The sequence below is a fragment of the Sorex araneus genome, chromosome 5 (assembly GCF_027595985.1).
Source record: "Sorex araneus isolate mSorAra2 chromosome 5, mSorAra2.pri, whole genome shotgun sequence".
NCBI classification, from domain to species: Eukaryota; Metazoa; Chordata; class Mammalia; order Eulipotyphla; family Soricidae; genus Sorex; species Sorex araneus.
The window spans coordinates 47,425,820-47,452,783 of record NC_073306.1 but is presented as its reverse complement, the minus strand read 5'-3'; the positions used below and the strand labels follow the sequence as shown (position 1 = coordinate 47,452,783).

The 26,964-nt window shown below is 48.3% G+C and overlaps 1 protein-coding gene and 1 long non-coding RNA gene across 5 annotated transcripts in view; one reads left to right on the top strand and one right to left on the bottom strand.

Annotated features, from left to right (window-relative positions):
• Positions 1 to 4,369: 4,369 nt before the first annotated feature.
• On the bottom strand, positions 4,370 to 6,735 carry LOC129404916 (uncharacterized). Its single transcript, XR_008630248.1, has 3 exons — positions 6,588 to 6,735; positions 5,217 to 5,375; positions 4,370 to 4,575 (listed from the first exon to the last, which is right to left on the bottom strand). It is a non-coding gene; the product is annotated as an uncharacterized LOC129404916 (long non-coding RNA).
• A 14,161-nt stretch (positions 6,736 to 20,896) lies between these two features.
• FAM76A (family with sequence similarity 76 member A) overlaps positions 20,897 to 26,964 on the top strand; it is a 36,255-nt gene continuing 30,187 nt past the window's right edge. For all 4 annotated transcript variants that reach the window (XM_004603498.2, XM_055139469.1, XM_055139468.1 and 1 more), the window contains exons 1-2: positions 20,897 to 21,155; positions 22,332 to 22,396. In XM_004603498.2, the coding sequence (XP_004603555.1) occupies positions 21,075 to 21,155; positions 22,332 to 22,396 (146 nt within the window). In that variant the 5' untranslated portion in view covers positions 20,897 to 21,074. The remainder of the gene's footprint in view (positions 21,156 to 22,331; positions 22,397 to 26,964) is intronic.

The window sequence follows — 26,964 nt, the reverse complement described above, 5'->3', positions numbered from 1 at the left end:
ATTTTTTATTTGTATGCTTATTTTTCCTGGAGCTTGTCTGGAGTCACATAAAAATCTCTTAGGTGAAAAGAGGGTCGTGAGTGGAAAAAGATGAAGAAACCTTGACTTTGAGCACCTGCCATAGAAGCATCTGGCTATGAGTTCAAATCCTCAGTATGGCACGTGTGCCACGGGAAAGATTGGCAGCTCTCCTGTGTGACTCTGATGCTCTCCTGTCTGTGGCCCCCCTGCACCATGTGAGCAGGGCAGTGGCCCCTGGTGAACACTGCCCCGTAACCTGCGTGCTTCAGCAAAAGGCAATGAGCAAGCACACAGCACGCGCGCATCCCTGAGGGAGCATTCATTATAGTGAGAGCCAAGTGTCCTAGCACAGAAGACTGATATTCAACCCCCTAGCGAGCACCACAGCTAATAAAAATGTGGGCACACCATGGCCTGGCCTGTGTGAGGCTCCAGACACAGCAGTAACAACAGAGGAGACGAGGGTGAAGGAAGAAGAATACTTCCTTTCCAAAGAGGAGATGCAGTCCAGGTTTGGAGCCCAGGCTCCAAATTCCAATCCCAGGAAGGATGAATCCTGGCCTTCTCCAACGTGAAAGGGCACTGCTGGGCTTGACCTGCCAACAGGTGCCTGACTGTTCTCACTGTGGCCTGCTGCGGGCTATGACTCGAAAGTTGCTAAATCAGGGGCTGGAGCAATAGCACAGCGGGTAGGGCTTTTGCCTTGCACGCGGCCGACCCGGGTTCGATTCCCAGCATCCCTTATGGCCCCCTGAGCACCGCCAGGGATAATTCCTGAGTGCAGAGCCAGGAGTAACCCCTGTGCATTGCCAGGTGTGATCCAAAAAGAAAAAAAAAAGTTGCTAAATCAGCCTTGGGGAGCAGGAGTCCTAGGGTTGGGCCCACTCATAGCCCCCATCCTTTCATGGGCCTTTTGCAAAATAATAGATTGGTTATATTCAGGGACTGGCTGCCATCCAGCAGGGATGTCTGACCATCAGACTGGAGCCTCCTCAGTAGATTAGCCTCTGGTCTCACTAATAGATCTGCTTATCTGGAACCTTGCCTGTGAGCCCACCCAGACCTGCCATCCCCCTACCCTGAGCTGCTTATCTCTGAAACTCCAGTCTTGCTTCCTCGGTGCCCTTCAATGAGCCAAGCCATTTGCTGCCTAATAGGCATCAGAGTATGTCTGTTTCACCATCCATCTCTTCCTCCATACAATGGGGATGAAGAAGAATCATGCTCTGCCTCTTTTTAAAAGATCTGTGAGGTGAGATAACTTTTCCTGGCATGTCCCCAAGACACTGAATTCCCCAAAGTGTTCCCACTGTAGCAAGACCCTGAATCTTCATGGAATTTATCTTCCACTCTCTGGCAAATGTGGTGCTCACCACTTCCCCATCACGCTCCTTTAGCAGGACGCCCTGGATAGAGGAGGATCTTTGGAGTGTTAAGGTGAGGAAGGCGCTTCCAGACGGGGCTGGAACTGATAACAAAGCCCTGGGGGGCAAGAGTGAAGACGTTTTCTTTGTGACATTGTGTTTATTTTTTCTGAAGGTAGAAAGCTTTTGCTCAGTCAATAAACACAAGAGCTAGAGGTCCTGTTGCTTTGCTCTGGCAGAGATGGCTCAGTGGGCTGCAGCACACCCTTTGCGTGTAGCAAGTTCAGCTTCCCTCTCCACATTGCGTGATCCCCTGAACAACTTGGGGAGCAACCCTCAGGCACTGAGCAGTGAGTAGCTCCTGAGCATCCGCCAGCTGGGGCCGGAAAAACAAAAGCAAACAATACAATGTATCTCATTCAGTAGAGAATATCTGACTGGGACTCTCATGGGATTCAATTTACAATGATCCCTCTGAGGAGACAGCACAGCAGGTACCATGTGTCTTGCATGCAGCCAGCCCAGGTTCACGTCCTGTATTCAGTAATATCCCCCAAGCACTGCCAGGCCAGGAGTAATTCCTGAGAGCAGAACCTGGAGAAACCTCTGAGCATAGCCAGGTGTGGACCAAAAGCACACAAACAAAAATTTGCAATGATCCATCCATCATCTACTATGGTTCATCTGTCTTCCTGAAAGCCAGTCAACTGAATGAGGATATGACGGTGAACAAGGGAAGCAAAACTTCAGGCAAAATATCAGAGCAGCAATAACACTAAAAAAATCAACAGTGGGACAGGATGATGCTTGATTGTACGCATTGACTTGCGAAACCTCAGTACCCAGATATTGGTCAAACGCTAATACAGATGCTACGAAGGTAGCGATAGCACAGCGGTTGGGTGTTCGCCTTTTACTCGGTCAACCCCTGTTCGATTCCTCCGCCCCTCTCGGAGAGCCCGGCAAGCTACCGAGAGTATCACGCCCGCACGGCAGAGCCTGGCAAGCTACCCATGGCGTGTTGGATATGCCAAAAACCAGGAACAGTCTCACAATGAGAGAAGTTACTGGTGCCCGCTCGAACAAATCGATGAGCAACGGGATGACAGTGACATTCAAATCAGTTGACTCTGAGTAAAGCAGATGAACTTCTAGCATGTGAGTGGGCCTCAGACAATGGGTCACAAGCCTTCAGAAAAAAGGGAATTCAGCCTGAAAACTTACCGTAGATTCCAAACTGTAACGTCACTTCTTCCCTGGGCCTCCAGCCTTCTGGCCTACCCTGTACATTATGGACATGTGGCCTCCACAATGATATGAGCTCATATCATGAGGTGGGGGTGGGGGAGTGGCACACCTGGCTGTGCTCAGGGCTTACTCCTGGCTCTGTGCTCAGATATCACTCCTAGAAGAGTTGGCGGACCATGTGTGGCGCCAGGGATCAAACCCAGGTCAGCTGTGTGTAGGCGAGTGTCTTACCTGCTGTACTATCTCTCTGCCCCTACCTAATATCTTAAAATGAACCACTTCTCTTCTATCAGTACATACACACCCTGTTAGTTCTCTTTCTTTGAAGAACCCTGACAATACAGGTAGTTTCAGGAGTTTTGACTTGGCTCTTACCTGACTGTTACTAATATTAGGCTTTACTTCAAATCAAGGAATCAATGGGAGGATTCTGCCAGCTTCTATAGGACTCACTGGACGAAAACTCAATTCTATGTACTGACTGGCCCCCTTGAGTCCCTGCTCTAACTGGGAAAGATGACGGTATTCTGTGTCTCTTAGTTTCTGTGTCAGCTCGAATTCCAGATCTTGAACAACCTCGGAAAAATTAGAATTTTCTCCTTTCCCCCAATACAGTTATCCCCACAAATGGTGGCAGATTCCTTTGGGAAAAGGTTGGGAGTATATTTAATATACAATCAAGGTAACTTCCGCCTCCTCTTCCTCTTCCCTTTTCCATCATCCCTTCCCCTTCCCCTTCTTCTTCAGTGCTGCTCAGAGGACCGTATGGGGTGCTGTTCATTAAACCTGGCTCAGATATTTACATGGCAGGCACCTTACCTCCTTTATCTCCTGCCCCCGATTTTCAATTTTTAGTGTAAAACTGAAGCATCACCTTGTCAACTTGTCCACCCGTCCCAGATGCATAATCATCTGACCATAGAATCGGGTAGGGCTAGGCACCCTCTGATTATTCTGGTCTTGGCAGGAATTCACTTGGCTTGGACGATACATCTCACATTCTGGGAGCCCCAAACTGTCATTGATATCAGGGATCCAGTTCTGCAGTAGCATGTCTTACTGTTCACCCAGCCTAACAAAGACAGATGCCAACAAGCCTTGAAGATGCTCCAGCCGTGAGTTTCTTGTACCTGACAAAAACGTATCATCTTGGTGAAGAGTGTGCTCTGGGGCCTCCTAGGAAATAGAGTTAGGTGTTAAGTTCTCAGGTCTGATGGTCACTTCCCTCAACTCTGACCTCTTCTTTTTTTGTTAAATTTTATTATTATTATTATTTTTGGGGGTCAGACCCGGCGATGCACAGGGGTCACTCCTGGCTCTGCACTCAGGAATTATCCCTAGCAGTGCTCAGGGGACCATATGGAATGCTGGGAATCGAACCTGGGTCGGCTGCGTGCAAGGCAAACGCCCTACCCGCTATGCTATCACTCCAGCCCCCAACTCTGACCTCTTCTTAAGCACTCTTCTATGGCAGCCCTAGTATCTGGACCTCATTCCTTGTAGGCCTTTCTATTTAAGGAACTCTTCTTGTAAGCTATGAAGACCATGGCTCACGGACCTAGTGCTAAATAGAAATTGCCCACAACGCTTAAAAAGCCACAGCAATTTATTGTTTCTCACCATTCTTTTATCTAGGTTTGGGCGTTTGTCTACTTCACATGGAGATGGCAGGAGGCGAAATGTCCAAGATGTCTCTTTCATTTATACACACGGCACCTCAGCTGGGGCGGGCGGACAGCTGGGGGCTGGCCGGGCAGCCTTCCTTCTCAGTACGGTGTCTCCGCATGGCGGCTCTCACGTCCTTCCAGCCGGTGTCCGTGTGATTGGATTCTCATTTCCTCACAGTATGAGGGTCTCAATGTGGCTGTATTTCTTCCACGGTGGCTGGCATCCAAGAGGCAGGAAACAGAAGCTGCCAGTCTTCTTCAAGGCTAATCTGAAACTGGAACCATGTTGTTAGTTAAGGCAAATTACAAAGCCAGTCCAGACTTGGGGCGGGGGCGGGAGTGGCGACACGTAGACCCCATCCCCTGATGTGATGAGTGGAGGGAAGGAGCTGAGGATGTTCATCTCTGGGAACTGTCAGAGAGCAGCTCTAGACAGCCGTGCATGAGTGTCCACGCCTGAGGCCACAGATAGCCCAGAGGTCAGGGTGCTTATTTTGTATGCGGCCAACCCCGGTTTCATTTCCAGCACTGCGTATGGTCCCCCAAGTCTGCCAGCATCACTCCTGAGTACAGCTGGGTGTGCAGCCCAACCCTTGCACGGGGCTGACCTGGGTTCAATCCCTGAGCCCCACCAGGAGTAGGCACCTGTGGGTATGACCCAAGAACGAGAGAGAGAGAGAGAGAGAGAGAGAGAGAGAGAGAGAGAGAGAGAGAGAGAGAGAGAGAGAGAGAGAGAGAGAGGAAGGGAGGGAAAGAGAGGGAGGGAGGAAGGGAGGGAAGGAGAGGGAGGGAGGAAGGGAGGGAGGGAGGGAGAGGGAGAGAGAGATTCCTGAGTTTGTGGGACATCATCCTGGACAATACTCCCTATGTGCCACCCTCTAATCAGCAACCCATGCTTTCTCACCCCCAAGGTCACCTCCATAAAGATGAGCCAGGTCTCTGGATTTCACGGACTTCAAGCTTATTTTCCCAGGTAAGGATTTCACCTCCTTCGAAGGCTGTGCCGGGAACTGACCACTGTGGTGAGGTTGTGGTGGGAGTGTGTCTTCAAGAGAAAACTCAGCCAAGGAGGCACCTTGTGAGAGAGCATAGCAGAGGCTCAGAAAAGGGCGGTTGTTCTTCATTCACAAGAGACAAGGGGCTGCTGCTGCCACACGGAGAACAGGGTATGAGGTAGGGAGTCCTTTTGCTGCGGGGGAATGAGGTTTGGGCCACACCCAGATGAGCTTCGGCTTTCTCCTGGCTGTGTGTTCAGGATTTACTCCCCGCAGTATTCACAACCCAGGTCTCTACCCACTGTTCTAGCTCTTCAAACTGAGCTAGTGAGTCTTAGATTTGTTCTCCCTACTGTCCTAATTGTCTTTCTCTTTCATCAGCGGGGATGATGAAAATCCCCAATGCTCGCCTAGCCGAAAGCTAAACTCTAAAGCATTTAGGATCCTTTGCAGCTATAGGTAGCCCGCCTACTATTGGATGTGATTTTCTGCTCTGTCATTATTTTTCCCCACAAGTAAGTTTGTTTGATTGACTGATTGATTGTGTGTTGAGGGGAGTCTCTGACATTTATGGCACGCCCTCTACCACTGAGATATACCCCCAGCCCCTCACAAGGGAATACTTTGATGATGGCGACATCTTCTGAAAGCCAAGGTTATTTTTCTTCCACTTACTTCCCATCATGGCTTCCCTCTGCCTTCACACACATGAAACACCCAAGCACAAAAGTCATACCCTGAAAGTCTAGATATTTTTGTTTTTGTTTCTTTTCAGGTCACACCCCCCCCCATGGTACTCAGGGAACTGGTATCAGGGATCAAACCCTTGACTCCCATATACAAAACAAGTACTCCAACCCTTCAAGCCATCTCCCCGGTACCCTAAAAGATGTTTCGTTTTGGGGGGTTGGGGGCCACACTCAGTAGTGCCTCGGGGCTATTCTTGCCTCTGTGTTCAAGGATGACCTGGCAAGGCTCAGGACATCCTCTGTGGTGCCAGGGATTCAAACTGAGTTAGCTACGTTGTAGCCGCAAGCAGCTGTTAAAGCCACAAGCAAGGCAAGTGCCTTATACCTTACCTCCCGCACTATCTCTCCACTCCCCCAAAAAGTCTATTTTTAAGAATCTCTTCTGGGACTAAATACTAACCTCTCTTCCCCGGAAAATGGAGCCTGAATCAAAGGTTGAATGCTAATGCTTCCTTGGAGATGGCAATCCCAAGGAAGCAAAAGTGAGGGGGAAAGAGAAATGAAGCAGAGAAGGAAGGGAAGAAATACAAGCTGACACATTACTTAGCTGGCCAGAGTCCCGCAAAAGTCAGAGTCAGTTGCTCAGTCATGGAATCTCTTCAGCGAGGTCATATAGAACCACGATGTCTTGGGAGCGTTGATAACAAGGAAGAAGGGTGAGGAATTTATCTGTCAGCAATTTTTCATTGTCTGTCTCATGGCGCCAACAGGGTCTTAGCAGCCTGCACTCTGGAAGTGTGTTAATTTGTTCCACTGGGCTGTTGCTGGGGAAACCAGAGTCTTCATAGGTCCGGTTGGGTCAGAGAAGAGTGCCAAAGCAGCGCAGTTCCCACTCTTGCAGGCTTAATGGGGTTCGTGCCAAACAATAGCACATACTGATGAGGCGGAAGCAGCCAGTAATGTCTGGAGAAGAGGCAAGGAGGATGTGGACTTCTGGGAAACATCGACACTGAATCGGGCCCGGTTCAAGTGCCGATTCTGGCATTTGCTCAGAGATGGGAAATTATAAGAGGGATCTGAGCAGGAGTGGCATGAGAGGTGACCTTGAACAAAATCATTCCGGCCACCAAGGAGGGCAGGGAAAAAAAAACAGGGGACCAGTCTGGAGTCAATTGCCATAATCCAGGAGTGGCAGTGTTCTATTAAAGCAGTAGAACCATGCGGACTGACAGGGACTGAGAATTGATAACAGCCACGTGCTCTTTTAGGTTTGGGTGCAGGTTATGTGGTTCATGGACAGAGACTTGCAAACTAGGCCGCTGGCGTTGGACTGGAAACCATCAGGGCAGTTCTGAGAGATGAACGAGTGGTAGAGGGCAAGGCCAAACTGGGTTGTGGAGAAACTAGATCTCTCATTGATCACTCCCCATTCCTAAGCCTCCCAACTTGGCGGCAGTTGCAAAACCACTGATTAACCTTCATCAACATGCCCCCAGGCCTGGAGTCGGGGGTGGGGGGGTGGGGGGGGACTGAGGATGGAGGAACAAGGAGGTAGCAGGGGGCGCTTCGGTTGCTGATCCCAGTGAAGGGAGCCAGCAGATTGGTAAAAACATGTTTGAGCCACCACAGGGCCTCACCTGCACTAGCTTTCCAAGCACACAGTCTTGCATTTTCACTGCTGCTCTTCAGACCTGGCCTAAATCTTCTTTTGTGGCCCAGGCTCATTCAAAACTACACAGGAGGGGGCTGGAACAATAACACAGCAGGTAGGTTGTTTGCCTTGCACGCAGCCGACCCGGTTCGATTCCCAGCATCCCATATGATCCCCTGAGCACTGCCAGGGGTAATTCCTAAGTGCATGAGCCAGGAGTAACCCCTGTGCATTGCCGGGTGTGACCCAAAAAGCAAAACAAACAAACAAACAAACAACAAAAATAAAACAAAACTACACAGGAAAGGGCTGGAGAGATAGTACAGGGGTTAAGGCATTTGCCTCCCACACGACTAATTGTGGTTTAATACCTATGTGGTTTAATACCTACCGTCACCTATCTTCCCCTGAGCACTGCCAGGTGAGGCCTTAAAACCCAAAACAAGAAAGGAGGAAATTTAAGAAAACGTTTTTCTCCCTTTCCTAAGTTAACATAGTACAAAGCCACTGTACAGCAGGTGAGGAATGGAAATGGCGCCGGAGCGATAGTACAGTGGTAGAGAGTTGGCCCTGCATGAGGCCAACCCAGGTTCGATCCTGGGTATCCTGCATGGTCCCCCAAGCAGCCCAGAGCCGGGAGTAATCCCTGACCATCTCTGGGTGAGACCCAAAAAGACCAAAAAAAAAAAAAAATCAAAAACAGGATTGAAGGGCTGGAGTGATAGCACAGTGGGTAGGGCGTTTGCCTTGCACGAGGCCGACCCGGGTTCGATTCCCAGCATCCCATATGGTTCCCTGCGCACCTCCAGGGGTAATTCCTGAGTGCAGAGCCAGGAGTGGCCCCTGTGCATCCAGGTGTGACCCCCCCCCCCAAAAAAAAAACGATTGAAAATGGCCTGGACCAGAGCGCTGGGAAGAGGAGTGTAATACCTGCAGGGCGCTGGCCAGGCACTGTGTCTGCAGGAGCCCCAGGAATGATCCTCAGCACCCAGGGCTTCCTTGGGCACCTTCAGAATCACTGCATTTGGGTGGTATCTCTTGTGGGGGAAAGGCTTCCCAATTGACTTTCTAGGGTCATTTCGGGGGCCCTCCCAGAGTTTCTAGGCCAACATTCAATTCAAGAGTTCGAGGATGTGGTGCTACTCAGGCCCTGTGGTGCCGGGGATTACCCAGGCGGCCTTCGGGGATCACGCGATGTTGGAGATCAAATCAGGGTCAGCGCACACAAGGCCTGTGCCGTAAGTCCTGCACTTTCTCTCTGGCCTGGAGGTATATTAAATGCCCTCACTATGGAATCTCTTTGGCTCTGTGCTTCGAGAGTGAATTCTAGTGCAAGTGTGTTCGTGTCACCTTGAGTAGAATAAGGCAGAGGAGCAGGCCCACCTCTCCCACCTGCAGAGCCCATGAGAACCGAGAAATGGAATCCTACCAACCATTTATTTCTATATTTGAAAACTAAGACCAAAGCTATTGTCTGGAATGTGATTCAGTATTAGAAAAAAATGTATTTAAGATATATTCTACTGTCATATGAAAAATATATGTAGAATGACAGTTTTTATATGAGTAAGAATATAAAATGTGGGCTGGAGCGATAGCACAGCTGGGGGGCGTTTGCCTTGCACGAGGCTGACCCGGGTTCGATTCCCAGCATCCCATAGCACCGCCAGGGGTAATTCCTAAGTGCAGAGCCAGGAGTGACCCCTGTTCATCTCTGGGTGTGACCCAAAAAGCAAAAAAAAAAAAAATAGAATGCAAAATGATAGATTTGAATTTTTGGTTGATTTGGGGCCACACCAAGTGGTGCCTGGGGGCTACTCAGGCTCACTCGTGGCAGTGCAAGGGATTGAGTCTGGGCCTTTCCTGCAAAGCATACATTCCAGCTTATGAACTATTTCCTTTTTTTTGGGGGGGGGGTCACACCCGGTGATGCACAGGGGTTACCTCCTGGCTTTGCACTCAGGAGTTACTCCTGGCGGTGCTCAGGGGACCATATGGGATGCTGGGAATCGAACCCGGGTCAGCCGCATGCAAGGCAAACGCCCTACCCACTGTGCTATTGCTCCAGCCCCTTATGAACTATTTCCTGATCCCCAAAATTAACTTTGTTTTTGTTTTGAAACCACACCTAGCAGTGTTCAGGGTTATGCTCATTTCAATATTCAGGGTAAACTCCCAGCCCAGGGGTGCTTAGGGGACCATGTAGGTGCAAGGGCAAGGGATGGAACCTTGTGTGGAAGTCAATGTGGAGGTCTCGTTCTGTTCAGCAGGGAGAACCCTTCGTAGGGCGCAGCCGAAAGAACAGACGCAGATCCTGGAGGAGGGAGAAAAGGCATTTATTCTATGGCAGTTACAGTATTTATACCTCCCTGTTGGGAGGAGGTGGTGCCAGGACCCCCAATAGAAATGCAGGGTGTGGCACGGGATTTAGCTAGTAATAAACAAATGCTGATAGGATAAGATCAGTAAGATTAGGAGTGGCAACCTTTGCTAGGTGTGCTATGGGGTTAGCTAGTGATTAAACAAATAGTGACAGGATAAGATCAGTAAGGTAAAATGGCTCCCTACAACCTTGGTCCACTACAAGCAAGGCAAAGGCCTTAATCCCTATACTATCTCTCTAGCCCCAGATTTATTTATTTTATTTTCTGGGGGGTGGGGTGGGGCACAGCTGGAAGTGCTCAGAGCTTAATCCTGACTTTGTGATCAGGGATCATTCCTGATGGGGCCTGGTGGATCACATGGGATGCTGGAGAATGAATCCAGATCAGCTGTATGCAAGGCAAATACATTACCCGATGTACTAATGCTCCAACCCCTCGATTTAATTTTATTTTTGTTTGCTTCTGGTCCACTCCCCATGGTGTTCAGGGCTTACTCCTGGCTCTGCATTCTGGGATCACTCTTTGTGGGCTCAGGAGATCATTTTGGGTGGCAGGAATTAAACCTGAGTCATCCATGTGCATGGAAAACATCTTGCCCACTGCACTATTGCTCTGGCATCCCGGACCCAATTTAATTTTCATAGTACACATGTGAGTGAGTGCTTCTGTTGGACAAAAAATATTTGCATAATCCAAAGTTACAGATTCATTCCACATAATAAAGAAGAATAAGAAAAAGAGGCTGGCCTGGCACTCAGAACTAGGCATTGTTATCTAACATAAATGATCTCACAGAATACTGACCTGCCAGGGAAGCTGGGAAGCTGTGACTATGATCAAATGAAACGAAACAAGGCTGCTTTATATTTTGTCTTAGCGTAGACAACAATACAGTCCCTGTCCCACCCACACATATCAAAAACTTCCCTTAGCTACAATAAATGGCTGCTACATCTTCCTCCTGTGTTCTCTATCAAGATGATCAAGCCCTAATCATAGTCACCTCTGCTTTCTGACAGCTAGTCTAAAGAAAGCCTCACTTCCCAGGCCCTTTCTCCAAGACCCTGATCCTGGTCTAGCTCTTACAGAGGCTCTTCCTGACCTCCCGGGTCCCTGTGGTTCCTTGTGATGTATATTCACCCTTGTGAACCAGCAAGGAACCCACTTGCGTCACTCCAAGTGAGTTTCAGGCAATCTTTGTCTGAAAGGCGTTGACACCTAGAATGTATTTTTCTTCAGTTTGTTTCAGCAGAATCACTAACATCACAAAATCACTTTCCACAATAAAAAAAGTCGATGCTGTGTTCTTCTGTCAGCATCTCTTGACTCTTGGCAGTGCTCTGAGGCGGTGCTGTGTGGAGGATGGAGCCCAGGGCCTCGGCCACTCGAGCCACATCTCTGGCCTTGACAACCGCAGCATTTATTTGACTGAAGTCTCTCAGACAACATCGTCTAGGACCGGGGAGACGGTGCAAACAGCTGGAGCTTGCTTTACACGCAGGAGCCTTGAGTTCCATCCCCAGCACTGCACACATCTCCCGAGAACTGCAAGGAGTGGCCCTGAGCACCTTGAGGTGTGAATCACCCCACCAAATTAAAGAAATTTTTTAGGCACTGTGCACTGTGCTTTACAATAGTGTTAATTAGTGTTTCAGGCACACAGTGCTGCTAAACCACACCAATCACTTTATTACCAGCTTCCTTCTGTCACCGTCCAAAGGTCCCCTCTCACCGGTCCCCCTCAGCTATAATTCGGTGCCCCAAATGATACTTTATTGTGAAGGATTAATTATCTTCATGCAATTTAAAGGGTTTTTGTTCTTTTAGTATGTTTGAGGTGTTGGGGTTTATAGCTGCCCTTCCCAGTACCTCCCAGTACTGCAGGGTGTGGCCCAAACTCCCTCCCAAAGAAAAGCACTAGATGAGCATACATTGGATGAATGGAGAAAGCGAAGAGGCCCAAGGACATCTTACTGACCCCAACGGTGCTCCTCTTGCACAGCCTCACCCATGCAAATAGAGAAGCAGCTCACTGGAGGGAACTGGCCTGCGTGGCCCAGGGGACAGCAACACATTTTCCCATAATTGTCCTTAGTTGTGGCAGTTCAGGCTGCCACAACAGAAGACTATAGATGGTGTGTCTTGGAAACAGAAGGTTAGTCTCATAGATCTGTAGGCTGGGAAGTCCCAGATCGAAGCATCCAAGGACCTGTCTGATAAGAATCTGCTTTCCTTTCTCTTTTGTTTTTGGGTCACATCTGGCTGGGCTCAGAGCCTCCTGGCTCTGTGCTCAGGGATCACTCCTGGCAAGGCTCAGGGAATTGGAGAAGGTGCTGGAGATGGAATCCTGGGCTGGGAATGTGCGAGGCAAACCCTTTCCAGTGTCCTCTCTCTCCAGCCCCAAGCATCTGTTTTCTTGTTCCTGTCTTGTCACTGTTTTCTGACACAGCAGAAGGCACAAGGAAGCTCTCTGGGACCTTTTTAGTTTTATATTTTTGGTGTCAGGGATTGGACATGGCCTCACACAGCAAGGGATGTGCTCTATGGCTGAGACACAACCCTGACCCTACTAGGACACTGGTCCCATTGATGAGGTTCAGTCTTCCATCTCTCAGAGATCCCAACTGATCCTGATCGCCCACATTGGGGATTAGATCTACAGATGAATTTTGGAGAGTTAAGCATCGAGTTCAATGCAAATTAAGGGACAAAATAAGGGCTGGAGTGATAGATAGTACAGGGATTAAGGCACTTGCATTTCAAGCAGCCGACTCAGGATGGATCCTCAGCAACACTCACAGCACTGGGTGTGGTCCAAACCCTTCCATCTGAGCTGGAGAGAACACAGGGGTTAATGTGTGTGCAGTTCCCACCTCTCCAGTTCAGTCACTGGCACTGCATAGTCTTCTTAGCATTCAAAAGGGACCCCAAACAGAAATAGGGGTAGCTTCTGAGCACCTCTGGGTGTGGCCCAAAAAGGAAAATAAGCATTTTATTTTCTTATTATGTTATGTTATTTTTTATTATCTTATTTTATGAATGTCTGTGCTACTCTTTGGTTGGTGTTTTTTTTTTTTTTAGTTACTCAGGGGGCTGCTCCAGGCTCTGGGCACTCCTGGCAGTTCTGGGGGACCATATACACCATATACAGTGCCTGGGATGGAACCTAGGTCAGCCACATACAAGGCAAATGCCTCAGTCCCCTAGACTCTCACTCTGGCCCCAAAGAGCATGATTCCTGCTGCTTGAGGGGCAGAGGGGGAGTAAGTGACTTTTCCCTCCGATGGCCTAGAGCAGAACAGGTGTGGTACAATCCCTGGGGAGTGCGTGGGAGCAACCTTAAATTATTCCTGCTGCCACTGCCACAGCCAACTTTCACCTTATATGCAGGATCCGGTTCCTCCCCACTTTGTTCCCGCAAATCTCTCCTCACTCTCCTGCATCATCAATTTTCCCCTCAGCTATAAGGGCCTCCATTTGAGAACCACCTGAACCAAAGGCAAATCTCCTCTCGCTCCCACAGCATCTGATTGCTGTTTCCAGGTCCTCTAAATGCTTCTCGGTTCTCTCCCCCGCCCCCTACGCTGCTTTTATCCATCCCCCGGCTGCCTTTTCCTCCTGCCAACCCAGTGAAACCACTCCTTCAGGGTCACTGAACAATGCACCCTGCCAAAGCTTTTAGCAGCCTCTCACACAGCTGGTCACTTCTTTCCTTTCTAAAGGCGGCCCTCTCCAGGTGGCAGTTACATTGATGCACTTTTCCTACTTCCCTTCCCATTGTTGCTATTGCTGTTGTTTTGCCTGGGTGCTGCTCGTGGATGGCTGTGATGCCTGCATGCCTGGCGGTGGGCTCGCAGGGGCTGGACCCTTAGTTTCGGTGCTTGCACAGTGCTGGCAGGAGATGCATTCACTTAGTTGTGTGGCTTGGGCACAGCCTGTTTAGAGTGTTCCTTAGGTGTCGCTTGGGTGTTCATATGTACTTCCAGGGTCCACCTCCTGATGGCAGTGCCCATGCATCTGTGTAGAGTGCTTATCTGGGTTCAGTCCCTGGTATGACATGGTCACCCGGGCATTGCCAGGAGCAACCCCTGAGCACTAAACAAGGAGTAGTCCTTGAATACCAACCATGGCCCCCAAACTCCTCCCTAAAATCATCCCAAATTTGGCCATTTTTCACCTTTTCTTTCCTAGTTCCGGTCACCAGGATCTCTGGTCATTTAATGGGTCTCCCTGCTTGCCTCCTCATCTCATTGATTTTTACATCAGCCAAAGGGATCTTTTAAAATGTGAGTCAGGTTGCACTCATTTGTGGAATATAAAGTAGCTTACTGAGACTAACACCTAAGGGCAGTAGAGATAAAGGCCAGGAGGATGACTCCACAGCTTGGAAGCAGGCCTCATGTGCTGCAAAAGGGCCCAACTGGAAAATGACTTTGGGATGAAGAAGGGACCACTAAGTCATGATGGTTGGAGGGATCGCTCAGCTGGGAGATGTGTGCTGAAAGTAGACTAAGGACCAAACATGATGGCCTCTCAGTACCTGTATTGCAAACCATAATCCCCCAAAGTAGAGAGTGAGTAAGAAGGAATGTGCCTGCCACAGAGACAGGGGGTGGGGTGGGGTGGGGGTGGCGGGAGGGACACTGGGAACAACGATGGTAGAAAATGTGCACTGGTGGAGGGATGGGTGCTCGATCATTGTATCACTGAAATGTAATCATGAAAGTTTATAACTGTATATCATGGTGATCCAACAAAAAAAAATAAGAGTAAAAGAAAATGTGAGTCAGGGGCTGGAGTGATAGTACAGCAAGTCAGGTGCTTTCAGGTTCTATCCCCAGCAACCCATAAGGCTCCCCAGCCTGCCAGGAGTGATCCTTGAACTCAGAGACAGGAGTAAGCCCTGAGCTCAGCTGGGTGTGGCTCCCCCCACAAAAAAATTAAATAAGTGACACTCGGGGCCAGAGACATAACTCAACAGGCTGAGCGCATGCTTGCAAGTGAATGGCCTGGGTTCAATTTCTGGCACTGTGTGGCCCCCAAGCACTTTTTTACTTTTTTTTGTTTGTTTGTTTAGGTGTGTTTTTTATTATTATTATTTTTAGCGAACTGTCATCCCATTGCTCATTGATTTTGTTCGAGTGGGCACCAGTAATGTCTCTCATTGAGAGACTTATTGCTACTGTTTTTGGCATATCCAATACACACGGGTAGCTTGCCAGGCTCTGCCGCACGTGCTCGATACTCTCGGTAGTTTGCCGGGCTCTCCGAGAGGGGCGGAGGAATTGAACTTGGGTCGGCCGCGTGAAAGGCTAACGCCCAACCGATGTGCTATTGCTCCATTTTTTAAATTTTTTCAAAGAATCACCATGAAATACAGTTATAGACTTACAAACTTTTGTGATTATATTTCAGTCATACAATTATCGAGTACCCACCCCTCCACCGGTGCCCAAACATCTCCACCACCAATGTTCCCAGTATCCCTCCCGCCACCCCCACCCCATCCCTACCCTGCCTCTGTGGCAGGCACATTCCCTTTTACTCTCTCTCTCTCCTTTGCCCAAGCACCTTTGGGAGTGACCCCTGAGATACAGAACTGGGAATAACTCATGAATAACCATGGGTGTGACCCAAAAGCCAATTCACAAATAAAGCTCTAAGAGCCTGAGGCTGTGACTCAGTGGTAGAGCACTGGTAGCACCCCTGTCTGGCTTGCATGAGTGTCTGGCTTGCATGAGGCCCCAAGTTCAATTCTCGGACCACTCCACATGATTGATCCTCAGCACTGCCTGTGATTCTGGTATCACAATAAGTGTGTGCGATCCCAGATAAACACTGAGAACAAGTGTGCATACTCACATCAGTGTTTTTGTCTCTGCACACACATATAGACTCTCCGTGGAGACAAGCTCTCTCCTTGTTCTCTGTCCAACGACCACAGCGGCACTGGTCTCTCCTGTTTCTTAAAAATGCCCAGCACAATGCCACTTCCAGGGCTTTACTTTCCCTCTCCCCAGAGTGTTCTGGGCTGAATCATATGACTAAATCCTTCTGGTCCTGGCAACTCCTTAGGAAACCTTTCTCTGACTCTACCCAGTGAGGTCTCCAGCCTTCCTCCACCCCAGCTGTTTCTCCATCCCTGCACTGTTTTCACCCACAGACCCTTCTATTTGGCTCTCTTTGTTTTTTGTTTGATTGATTTTGCTTTGGGGCCATACCTCAGGGGCTACTCCAAGCTCTTTGTTTTAAGGTTTGCTTTCAACTGTGCTTGGGGAGCCATGCAGTGCCAAAAGTGCACCTTAACCTCTATATTCTCTCTCTCCAGTTCCTATTTGGCTTTGTCATGACACCTGTACATGAGCAGGAATCATATCTGTTCACACACCAATGTATTCTTGGGGCTTGAGCCAGAGAATGGGCACAGAAAATAGTCATTTTTAAAATGGTTGCTGGGGGTGGAGGCTTAGTACAGCGGGTAAGGCACTTGCCTTGCATGCCACAGACCCAGGCTTGGTTTCTGGTATCTCACATAGTCCCCTGAGCACTACCAGGAGTAATTCCTGAGAGCAGAATTAGGAGGAACTCCTGAGCATTTGGGGGCCTGGGTGTGGCCCTCAAACCAAAAATAAATAAAATGGCGGTGGGGGCGAGAGTACAGAGGTCAGGAAGTTGGCTTAGCACACAGCCAACCCAGGCTCAATCCTTGGCACCAGTGGTCCCCAAACATTTCTAGGGGTGATTCTTGAGGGCAGAGCCAGGAGAGAGCCCTGAGCACTGCCGGGTATGGCACAAAAAGCAAAAATAAGGGGCTGGAGCGATAGCACAGCGGGTAGGGCATTTGCCTTGCACGCGGCCGACCTGGGTTGATTCCCAGCATCCCATATTGTCCCCTGAGCACCACTAGAGTAATTTCTGAGTGCAGAGCCAGGAGTGACCCCTGTGCATCCGGGTGTGACCCAAAAAGCAATAAAATAAAATTAAATTAAAAATTAAAAAAAATTTTTAAAGTGTGGGAGGGGGACTCGAGAGCTTGCTGTTTTCACTGGAACACAGTTTGCATGCAAGATGCCTATGGTACCTGGTACCTCAGAGTTCCCAGAGTGACCCTTGAATTCAGAGCCAGGAGTAACCCCCAAGCACTGTAGAGTGAGCCAAAAATAAATAAATAAAAAGGAGGCTGGGGATGTAGTTTATGGGCAGAACTCATGCCTTACGTGTTGAGGCCCGGGCACTACATTTTAAAAAGTTTGAAAAGTACTTTCTGTACTTCCAGAGCGGAGTCCATATCATGCGATGCTATCTGTTCTCCCTTGTACTTGAAGGGAAGCAGGAAGCTCTTAGTGTGTCCAGAGCCCTTGATATCCTGCATATGGAGGAGGAGGTCCTCAAGTTCCTTGTAGCAGGAGTCCACTTAGAGGCACAAACCTTGGAGCAGTACCTCCGCACAAAGTGGTGGCACCTACATCCAAAATCTGCAAAGAACCTGAGAGAAACTTCTGCTGGAAGCTCATGCCGTTGTTGCCATGATAACTGGCTGGTGTCAGTGTGTTCTTGTCCAGCAACATGGCCAGGGGACTGTGCTAAGATTCTGCTGCCATGGGAGCCACTTTCATTGTTGCCACTTCACTCCTGGAACTTTCACCAACCAGATCCAGGCAGATTTCTAGATGCCGAGACTTCTGTGCTTACCGCCCGCCTCTCACAGAGGCATCCTATATTAACCTGCCTCGTGGCTCTGTGTAACACAGTCTCCCCCTGTGTTATGTGGACATTGCCATCTCTGAAACAAAGGAGCTCACTTGGCAGGCCATAGGTGGGTGCTGGTCTGTGCAATGCTGAGGTACCATCTCCCATGAACACCCGTGGGAAGTCATGCCTGATCTCTCCTATAGAGGTACTGAGATGGGAAAGGAAGAGCAGCTGCAGCTGGAAAAGCTGTGGCCTGGGTGAATGAACTGCTCCAGCTCCCGAGCCCACTGCTACTCAGGTTGAGGTTGCACACTGCACTAAAGGGTGCAAATGCCTTCTCTGCTAACCCAGCAGTTCCCTTCTGCAGACAGGAGTGCTCAGCCAGCCTTATACACTGATCTGCGGCTTTCACTGCTCAGGCCACTGAACCGGTAGAACGCACCAAGGTTTTGAAGGGGTTTTGACTGTTCTGGCTTTTGCTTTTCTTTGGTGTGGTGTGGTGTGTGTGTGTGTGTGTGTGTGTGTGTGTGTGTGTGTGTGTGTGTGTGTGTGTGGCTTTTGGCCCACACTGGCTGTGCTCAGGGCTCACTCCTGGCTCTGCATTCAAGGATCATTCCTGGTGATGATTCCTAGAGACCATTCCTGGGGGTGATCAGGAGACCTGGGTTTTGTGCCAGGGATAGAACCCAGGTCTGCCTCATACAAGGTAAGTGTCCTACTTTTTGTACTGCTGCTCTGCCCTTTCACAGACTAAAACAGTGAATGGAAATAAGGTTGACAGAAAATGAATTTATAAAACAAGAGTGTAAACGAACTTTCATTTGAATGGATGGATTCACCCTGCCTTAAGAGGACACAGAAGACCTACTTATGGTCCTTGCATTTCATAATGCCAAAGTCTAATGAACAAAAAATTAGTCACTGGGCAGTTGTCAAACTTCTCACTGGGGATTGAACTAGAGGCATAGGCAGCAGAGCTCAGTATCTCAGCACATGGTCTGTGTGAGTGAGTAGAAAAGAGATTGTTCACATGTTAAATTTCTTTTAGGGTACAGGTATCTCCCTAAAGGAAATTTAGTTTGCTCTACATATAGCTAATATTAACCTAGAACATTAAGTTCCAGCCACTTATCTGTTTCTTTTTTGGTTGTTGTTATTTGGTATTTCTGGCTTTGTGTTCAGGGATCAGTCCTGGAAGGCCTCTGGGGATCATATGTGGTGCTGGAAATGAAACCCAAATTGGCTGCATACAAGACAGTGCCCTCCCCACTGTACTATCTCTCTGGTCCTGTTTGTTTTAATGTGCCCAGAGTCATATTGTTTCTAAATGACAGAATAAGGATTTAATACTAGGCAGTCTGGGTCCTAGGCCCACATCTGTGGGTTTTTAAAAAAAAATAATTTGAGATGAAATTCACAAAAAATAATCACTTGAAAGTGAATAATTCCAGAACTGGAGTGATAGATAGTATAGCAGGTAGGACATTTGCTCTGTATATGGCCAACCCTAGTTTGATTCCCTGGTATTCCATATATATATATGGTCCCCGGAGCACCGCCAGCAGTACTTCCTGAGTGCGAAACCAGGAGTAATCCCTGGGCATTTTAGGGTGTGGCCCCCAAACAAACAAACAAACGAACAAACAAAGAGCACAATTCCATTGGGACCAGAGAGACAGTACAGCGCAGGGTGCTTACCTTGCACATGGCCAACCTGGGTTTGACCCCTGGCAGCCCATATAATTTCCTGGGCCCACCAGGAGATCCCTGAGTAATGATCCTTGAGTGCAGAGCCAGGAGTAAACCTTGTGCACTGCTTGGCTGTAGCCCCAAAACAAAACAAAAAGTGAACAATTCAGTGGCAGATTAATACATTCACAATTTGGTACAGCCACCACCTCTATTTAGTGCCAAAACATTTCCCTTAACCATTAATCAATTTCCTCCCACACTTAGCCTCCATGTACTATTTTTCATCACAACAACCCAATTGTATAATTGAGGAAGTGAGGTTCTGATAAGTTCAGTAATGGTGAGAAACATAGAGACCTTGAAACTCTGAAAAGCTCAAAAGTTTAAGGTTACATAGCCAGTAGGTGTGGAGCAGTGACTTTGGACCAAAAGTTCTCTGACTCAGAGTCCAAATCTTCGTTAAAGATATTTTTAGGCAAATCCACAAGGAGGAAGTTGACTTTGGGTTTCAGACCGGACAAACTTTGTTGGGGCAGGGATCTAGAACAACTTTTTTTTTTTAAAAAAAGCAGGTTTAAGTAAAACTGCAATTCGCGTTGCACACGCGGCTGGCGAGACAATTGTAATCTAAACTCAGAGCAACCAACTATAGGGCACGGACTTGGGCAGATCAGCTCTATGGAGGCTGTGCCAAAGCCTCAAGAAGCCCGTAATTCCTTGGACGGGCTATAGGCATCAGCTTGGAAGCTGCTGGGAGCGGCAGAGCCAGGAGGGCGTGGATTGCCCCTCGAGCCTGCCGTCGCCAAGAAACGAGGCGGTTGCTCTAGCGAGGCGCTGGAAGCTGACCTCAGGCCATTACATCCCGCTCTCTCTTTCTTCCCCTGGAGGGGCTGTCTTTACTCCTGCACTCCTCTTCCACCTCCGACCGGGGCTCTGGGGGTTCCCTTTCTCTGCCTAATGACTCAGAGTGTTTCCCCGCTTTTCAGGGCTCTCTGATCACTGCTGAGCCCACTTCAGTTGCTTCATTGGTTTCCTCTCGCGTTCCGACCAAGAGCACTGTGCAGACTCCTCCTGCCCCGCTGATGGAGGGGCTCTTTCAAGCGCACCCACCCCGAGTCCACCAGGGTTAGGGTGGTGGCCACGATCAAGTTCAAGAGCGCGGCCCTGCGCCGCACAGCGCCGCAGCGACTCCCCGAGGCCAGCTCCATGGCAACCGAGACCTCACAACTCCACGGAGCTATCGCGAGAGGCGCGGCTGCGCCGGAGGTCGGGGGAGGCGGGGCAAGGGTGGGAACAAAGGCTCCAATGGGGCGGAGCCTGCCGGTTGCGTAGTTACCGGGCGGGAGACTGTGTCTCCTAGGGCGCCCCCGCGTGACTGAGCTTTACATAACCGGGGCCTCGCGCGTCACAAGTGGCGTACTCCGCTCCGGAACGAATCACTGTCGTCGGAAGCTCTGGGTCCCGCCCCCTCGTGCTTGATTGACGTCGGGGCAAACCGGTGAACGGGCCCCTAGAGGCCCTCTGTCCGCCCTGGTACGCCCGTACCTACCGGCCCGCCCGCCTGCCGCATCCCGCAGCCTGCTGCCGCCGCCGTCGCCAGGTTGTCCCTCCGACTGTCAGATAAAGCCGCGGGCCGGACCGGCGGGGCGGTCAGCACGGCCCTGGCCAGACATGGCGGCGCTCTACGCCTGCACCAAGTGCCACCAGCGCTTCCCCTTCGAGGCGCTGTCTCAGGGGCAGCAGCTGTGCAAGGTGCGCGGGCTGGGGCGGCGGCCGGGGATCGGGACCCTGGAGCTGCGGCCCAGAGCTCCGGGTTGTCCGGGGACGCCCAGTGGGGACTTCAGGGCTGGGCTTGGCAGGTCCGCCCAGTTATGGAGCCGCACCCCCCCTGCGGAGGGCCGGCGGGGAGCGTGGGGGAGCCCGGGACGCAGGCTAGGCCCCCTCGGCTGGCGTGTCCGGGTGCTTAGCAACCGCGGGGGATTGTTCTCGGACCCGGGGAGGTCGGGGGAGGGAACCGCGAGTCCCCCTGCTTGCACCTGATGGGCCGCGCCCGCCTGTTCGGACCGAGCACCGGGAGCCTGCCCGGAGCTGAGCTCCGGAGTCGGGTGCTCGCCGGCAGGAGTGTCTCGAACTCGGGCACCTCGCGGGCCATTTCCAGCTAGTCCTAGGCGGGGAGACATGAAAGAAAGGCCCCAAAATCAAGTGTACAATCAGTTGTATCAGAAGGATGAGTTTTCAGCATCCAGTTGGGGACCTTCTCTCCTCGCTCTAGTCAGTTGTCGATCATGGTGTTTTTTTTTTTTTATACCCCTGAAGGTCCAAGTTCTCTTTTTCGTTTTAAGTCGCTTCATCCTGCTTTGCCTAATTAAGTGAATTAGTCACCACGCCTTTGCAAAGTGACGTTGAGATAGCCGCAGATAATCAATCCAGAGTCTGTGTTTGATAGGGTGCCCCTGTTTCCTCAAATGGCCATGGCCTTGTCATTCTTCATCAGGCCTGAGTACTGTACTATTTGAAAGCCTTTTTTTTTTTTTTTGGCCCTAACAAAATTATGCATCCATGTTTATACACATACTCATCTGTTGCTGGATTTTAAGGAAATTTTAGATATGTAAGCAGTTTTAATCCAGCACTTTCATTTCCCAAGTGAACCTAGTTAAAAATTACACAGTGACAGGAGCCAAACCAGGGCTAGAATTCAGGGCTTCTGATTCCCAGTCAAAGGCTTATTCATACAAATTTTGTTTTTAATCAGTAGTTGCATGTAAATTCCTACAGAGCTCTGTATCAATGCAGGATAGTGATGGCACTTATAGAGGGAAAGAAATTAAGCCCAGATTTTTTTTAAGGTCTCTTAGGCCTTCTCTGTCCTCCTGAAAGCTGTTTCCATTTCTGACCACCTTTTAAAGTGATTTTTTTTCATTTCAGGAATGTCGGATCGCACACCCTGTTGTGAAATGCACCTACTGCAGGACTGAGTACCAGCAGGAGAGGTATAGTTTTTGTGGACCATGAAAGATAAAATTAGGGTTTTTCCTCTTCAAATGTTTGTTTGATTTTGGGCCACTCCCAGCAGTGTTCAGGGTTCACTCTTGCCTGTGAGCTTAGGGATCACTCCTGGTGTTGCTTGGAGGACCATATGGGATTTTATTTTTTTTGGGGGGCTTTTTTGGGTCACACCTGGCAATGCACAGAGGCCACTCTGCACTCAGGAATTACCCCTGGAGGTGCTCAGGGGACCATATGGGAACCTGGGAATCGAACCCAGCAAACGCCCTACCTGCTGTGCTATCTCTCCAGCCCCCCATATGGGATTTTAAACCCAGGCAAGGCAAGTGTCTTCCCCACCGTACTATCTCTCCAACCCCTTAGAATCTTGAATTGATTGTGTTTCGGTATAAACACAAGTAGAATACAGATCTATCTTCTGTTATATCATAAACAGATGTGTATTTTCCTTCTATAACACATTGATGGGTATAAAATACATACATTGTTCCCTAAATATCCACTGATTGTTTCAATTTAGGTTACTTATTTTTTATATCCTTAATAGTTTCACATTGTGGTTTTGATAATTTTGACAATAAAAACATTCCCCAGATAATTTAACATAAGCCTTACTTTCTAGTATCTGTATACATAGAACTTGAAGAATTTGTAAGCCAGAGACACCTTTGAAAATGTGATGATCCTGTTAAAGTATTGGTTTATCCTAGTCACATTTGTTTTTCTTTAATTTTTTTTTCTGAAGCAAGAAAGTATTTTTTGAAACTTACTTAGAAAAATATGAGGGGAGAGAGAGGGAGAGAGACATGTGTGTTCAAGAGAGATCTTAGGAGGGGCCAGAGAGATAGTATAATGGGCAGCGCTTTGCATGTGGCTGACCCCGGTTTGATCTCCAGCATTCCATATGGTCCCTTAAGCACCACCAGGAGTAATTCCTGAGTGCAGAGCCAGGAATAACCCCTGAGTATCACCAGTTGTGATCCAAAAAGTCAAGAAAGTAAAAAAAAAAAAAATACAGGAGGCAGGGTCAGAGGATAGTGCAGTTGGTAAGGAACTTGCCTTGCAACAGCTGGCCCAAATTTGATCCCCAGGACTCCATATGGTCCCCTGAGTCCAGGAGTGATCCCTGAGCGCAGAGTCAGGAGCATTACTGGGTGTGGCCACAAAACAAAACAAAACAAAACAAAACAAAACAAAACAAAACAAAACAAAACGAACACAGGCTTCTCCAGAGTGGAAATAGGAAAGCAAAGAAACATCGAGACAAGCAGCAAGATATGTGTCCAAGGAGAACACAGGCTAGAAGAGCAAGCTTATTTCTTTTTGTTTTGTTTTGGCCCCATATCCAGCAGTGCTCAGAATTTACTCCTGGCTCTGTGCTCAGGGATCACTCCCTTGCTGTTTCAGGGGACCATAGAGGATGTCAGAGATCAAACCTGAGTTAACTGTGTGCAAGGCAAATGTCCTACCTGCTATATTATCTGGTCCCTGTTTGTTGGAAGTTTGGGCCATTCCTGGCTCAGGGATCACTCCGGGCATTGCTCAGGGGCCCGACCATTTTTGGTGCTAGAGAGCAAACCCAGGTCAGCCCCACGCAAGGCAAGTACCTTCCTTGCTGCTATTATCTCTTTGACCCTGGGAGTCATACCACTTTTTGTGGTGCATGCACACACCTGCCTATGATGCAGTCAGCGACTGCTGTGGTGCCGGGGATCATAGACAGCAGAACTGTGAAGCTTGAAACTTACTTAGAAAAATATTCTAAGTAATTTAGAATATTGTCCCATTCTGCTGGGACACTGGGCACTTGAACTCATAATAACTGCTTGCCAACAGGTGCTTTAAGCTGCTGCACTGTTTTTCTAAGTCCTTTTGATGCATTTTAAGTTGTGAACATCAGTGTACTTGACCCTATTAAGAATAAAATGCCTCAACAGGAGAAATGACTCAAATGCCTAGGACACATGCTTTGCATGCGGGAGCCCTGGTTCAAACCTGTGCACTTCATGGTTCCCCAGCATCGGGAGTAGTCTGGAGGACTGCACTCACAATAGCCCCTGTGTAACAGGATGTGGCTGGAAAAACAAGACAAAAAGATGAGTAAAATTTTTACAGTGAAGTACTCAGAATGAGTTTTACAAATATTGTCCACCAGTGTAACTCCAAGTCCTTTTACAGTGGTTTTGTACTACTAGTGCCCAGGCAATTTCTAACCCCTGACTTCACCCAGAGCCACTGTTGGGATGTTCCTTTCCACCATACATTAATATACTCTTTCAGAACTTCTTATGAACAGAAACAGACAGTATAGTTTTTGAGCTTTTTATTTTGTTTTAGACCTGTGATCTATCTTTAATATCTTTGTGTCATATTTTTAATATTTGAGCACCATTTTACATCACACGACAAAACAAGTTGGATCATAGAAATAGCTTTTCTTAGTTTTCTATTTTTTTCAAAGGAGGTATTTGGGCCATGCTGGGCTCTACTTGGTGATTCTGGATCTGTGCTCAGGCATCACTTCTGCTGGGGCTTGGAGAGCCATAAAAGGTGCAGGGAATCAAACCTGGGTTGGCTGCATGCAAGGCAAGCACCTTACCCATTGTACTCTGTTTTTTGACCCTTTTCATATGTTTTCTTTTTTTCTCTTGGGGATAGGGTTTTTGTTTGTTTTGTTTTTGGGCCATATCTGGTGATGCTCAGGGGTTACTCTTGGCTTTGCACTCAGGAACTACATCTGGTAGTGTTCAGGGGTCTATAGGAGATGGAAGGTTAGCCACAACAACAGCCCTACTCAGGCCCCTTTTGTTTATTTTTGTTTTTTTCAATTGTATCACCTTGAGTTACAAAGTTACCAAATTCTTTTCTTGATTGAGTTTTAGATATACATGTTTCAACACCAGTCACTTCCCCTTTGTGTTTTCTGTTTGTTACTGTTTTGGGGCCACACATAGAGGTGCTCAAGGCTTACTCTTGGTGGACCTTGGGGGACCATTCATAGAGTGCTGGGGATGGAACCCAGGTTGGCCCATGTGCAAGACAAGTGCCTCCCAGTTGTACTCTCTCCAATCCCTTAGCATCTTTTTTTCCTCCCCTAAGAATCTTGAATTGGTTGTTTTTCAGTATAAACTCTAAGTAAAATGCAGGTCTGTAATCAATTATATCATACACAGATTCTGTATTTTGTTTTATAACACATTGATAGTTAAGTGCTCTACCTGCTGTGTTATCACTCTAACCTATCTTCAGATGTTTCTAAGATATTAAGAGCATGTATATATCTTAATATCACTTCAGTAATCTAAGCATAAACCAAATTATCACAGAATCACTAGTGCTGATCCTCTTTCTAGTTGTCTCATACTGCTTTTTTAAAATTTTACAAGTTGCTTGAGAATTATTTTGTTTGAATATTTTATTTTATTTTTATTTTTGCTTTTTGGGTCACACCTGGCGATGCACAGAAGTTACTCCTGGTTCTGCACTCAGGAACTACCCCTGGCGGTGCTCAGGAGACCATATAGGATGCTGGGAATCGAACCCAGGTCGGCCGCGTGCAAGGCAAACGCCCTACCCGCTGTACTATCGCTCCAGCCCCCTGTTTGAATATTTTAATGAAAATATTTTCTACTTTTTTTTTCTTTTTGAGTCACACCTGGCAATACTCAGGAGTTACTTCTGGCTCTGCTCTGGGGACCATAAGTAGTGTAGAGATTGAACCAGGCTCAGCCTCATGAAAAGCATACACCTTGATGTCTCTCCTGCCCTTGTTTAGTTTTTTTTTGGTCTGAGACAACACTTAGCAGTGCTTTGAGATGCCCCTGGCACAGTGCTCTGTGATTGCTCCCTGCACTGTAGGGATTGAACCTGGGGCTTCAGCAGTCAGAGCATGTACTCCATTGCGTGTGTGTGTGTGTGTGTGTGTGTGTGTGTGTGTGTGTGTGTGTGTTACCCCACTACTGACCCCATCTATATGGGTCATCTGTTTTCCCACGTCTAGGAGCGGAGCATAGGCAGAGTAAGTTCAACATGAGTAGAATATTAAGTTTACATTTCTAATGCATTTATTTTATGCCACACTTTGAATTTCTCAGCACTTCATCTGAATTGAGAAGTGATTTCTGCTAGTCACTTTTTTTGTTTGTTTGTTTTGTTTTTGGGTCACACCCGGCAATGCACAGGGGTTACTGCTGGCTCTTCACTCAGGAATTACCCCTGGCGGTGCTCAGGGGACCATATGGGATGCTGGGATTAGAACCGGGGTCGGCCGCGTGCAAGGCAAACGTCCTACCCGCTGTGCTATCGCTCCAGCCCCTCTGCTAGTCACTTTTTGTCTAACATAATAATCTTTTGTGAGCCTTCTCTGTTTATCTGATAATTTTTACTTAATGAGTTTTAGAGATGTCTTAATCAGAAATAACTCACAATTTAGCTGAAGCCTCATTTTATCTGTGCTGACAAAATGAGTTACCACAAAGTAATTAAGATTATTTGCCATATATTCAACCTTTAATTAATGAAATATTCAGGCAATATTTCATATTGGCACTTA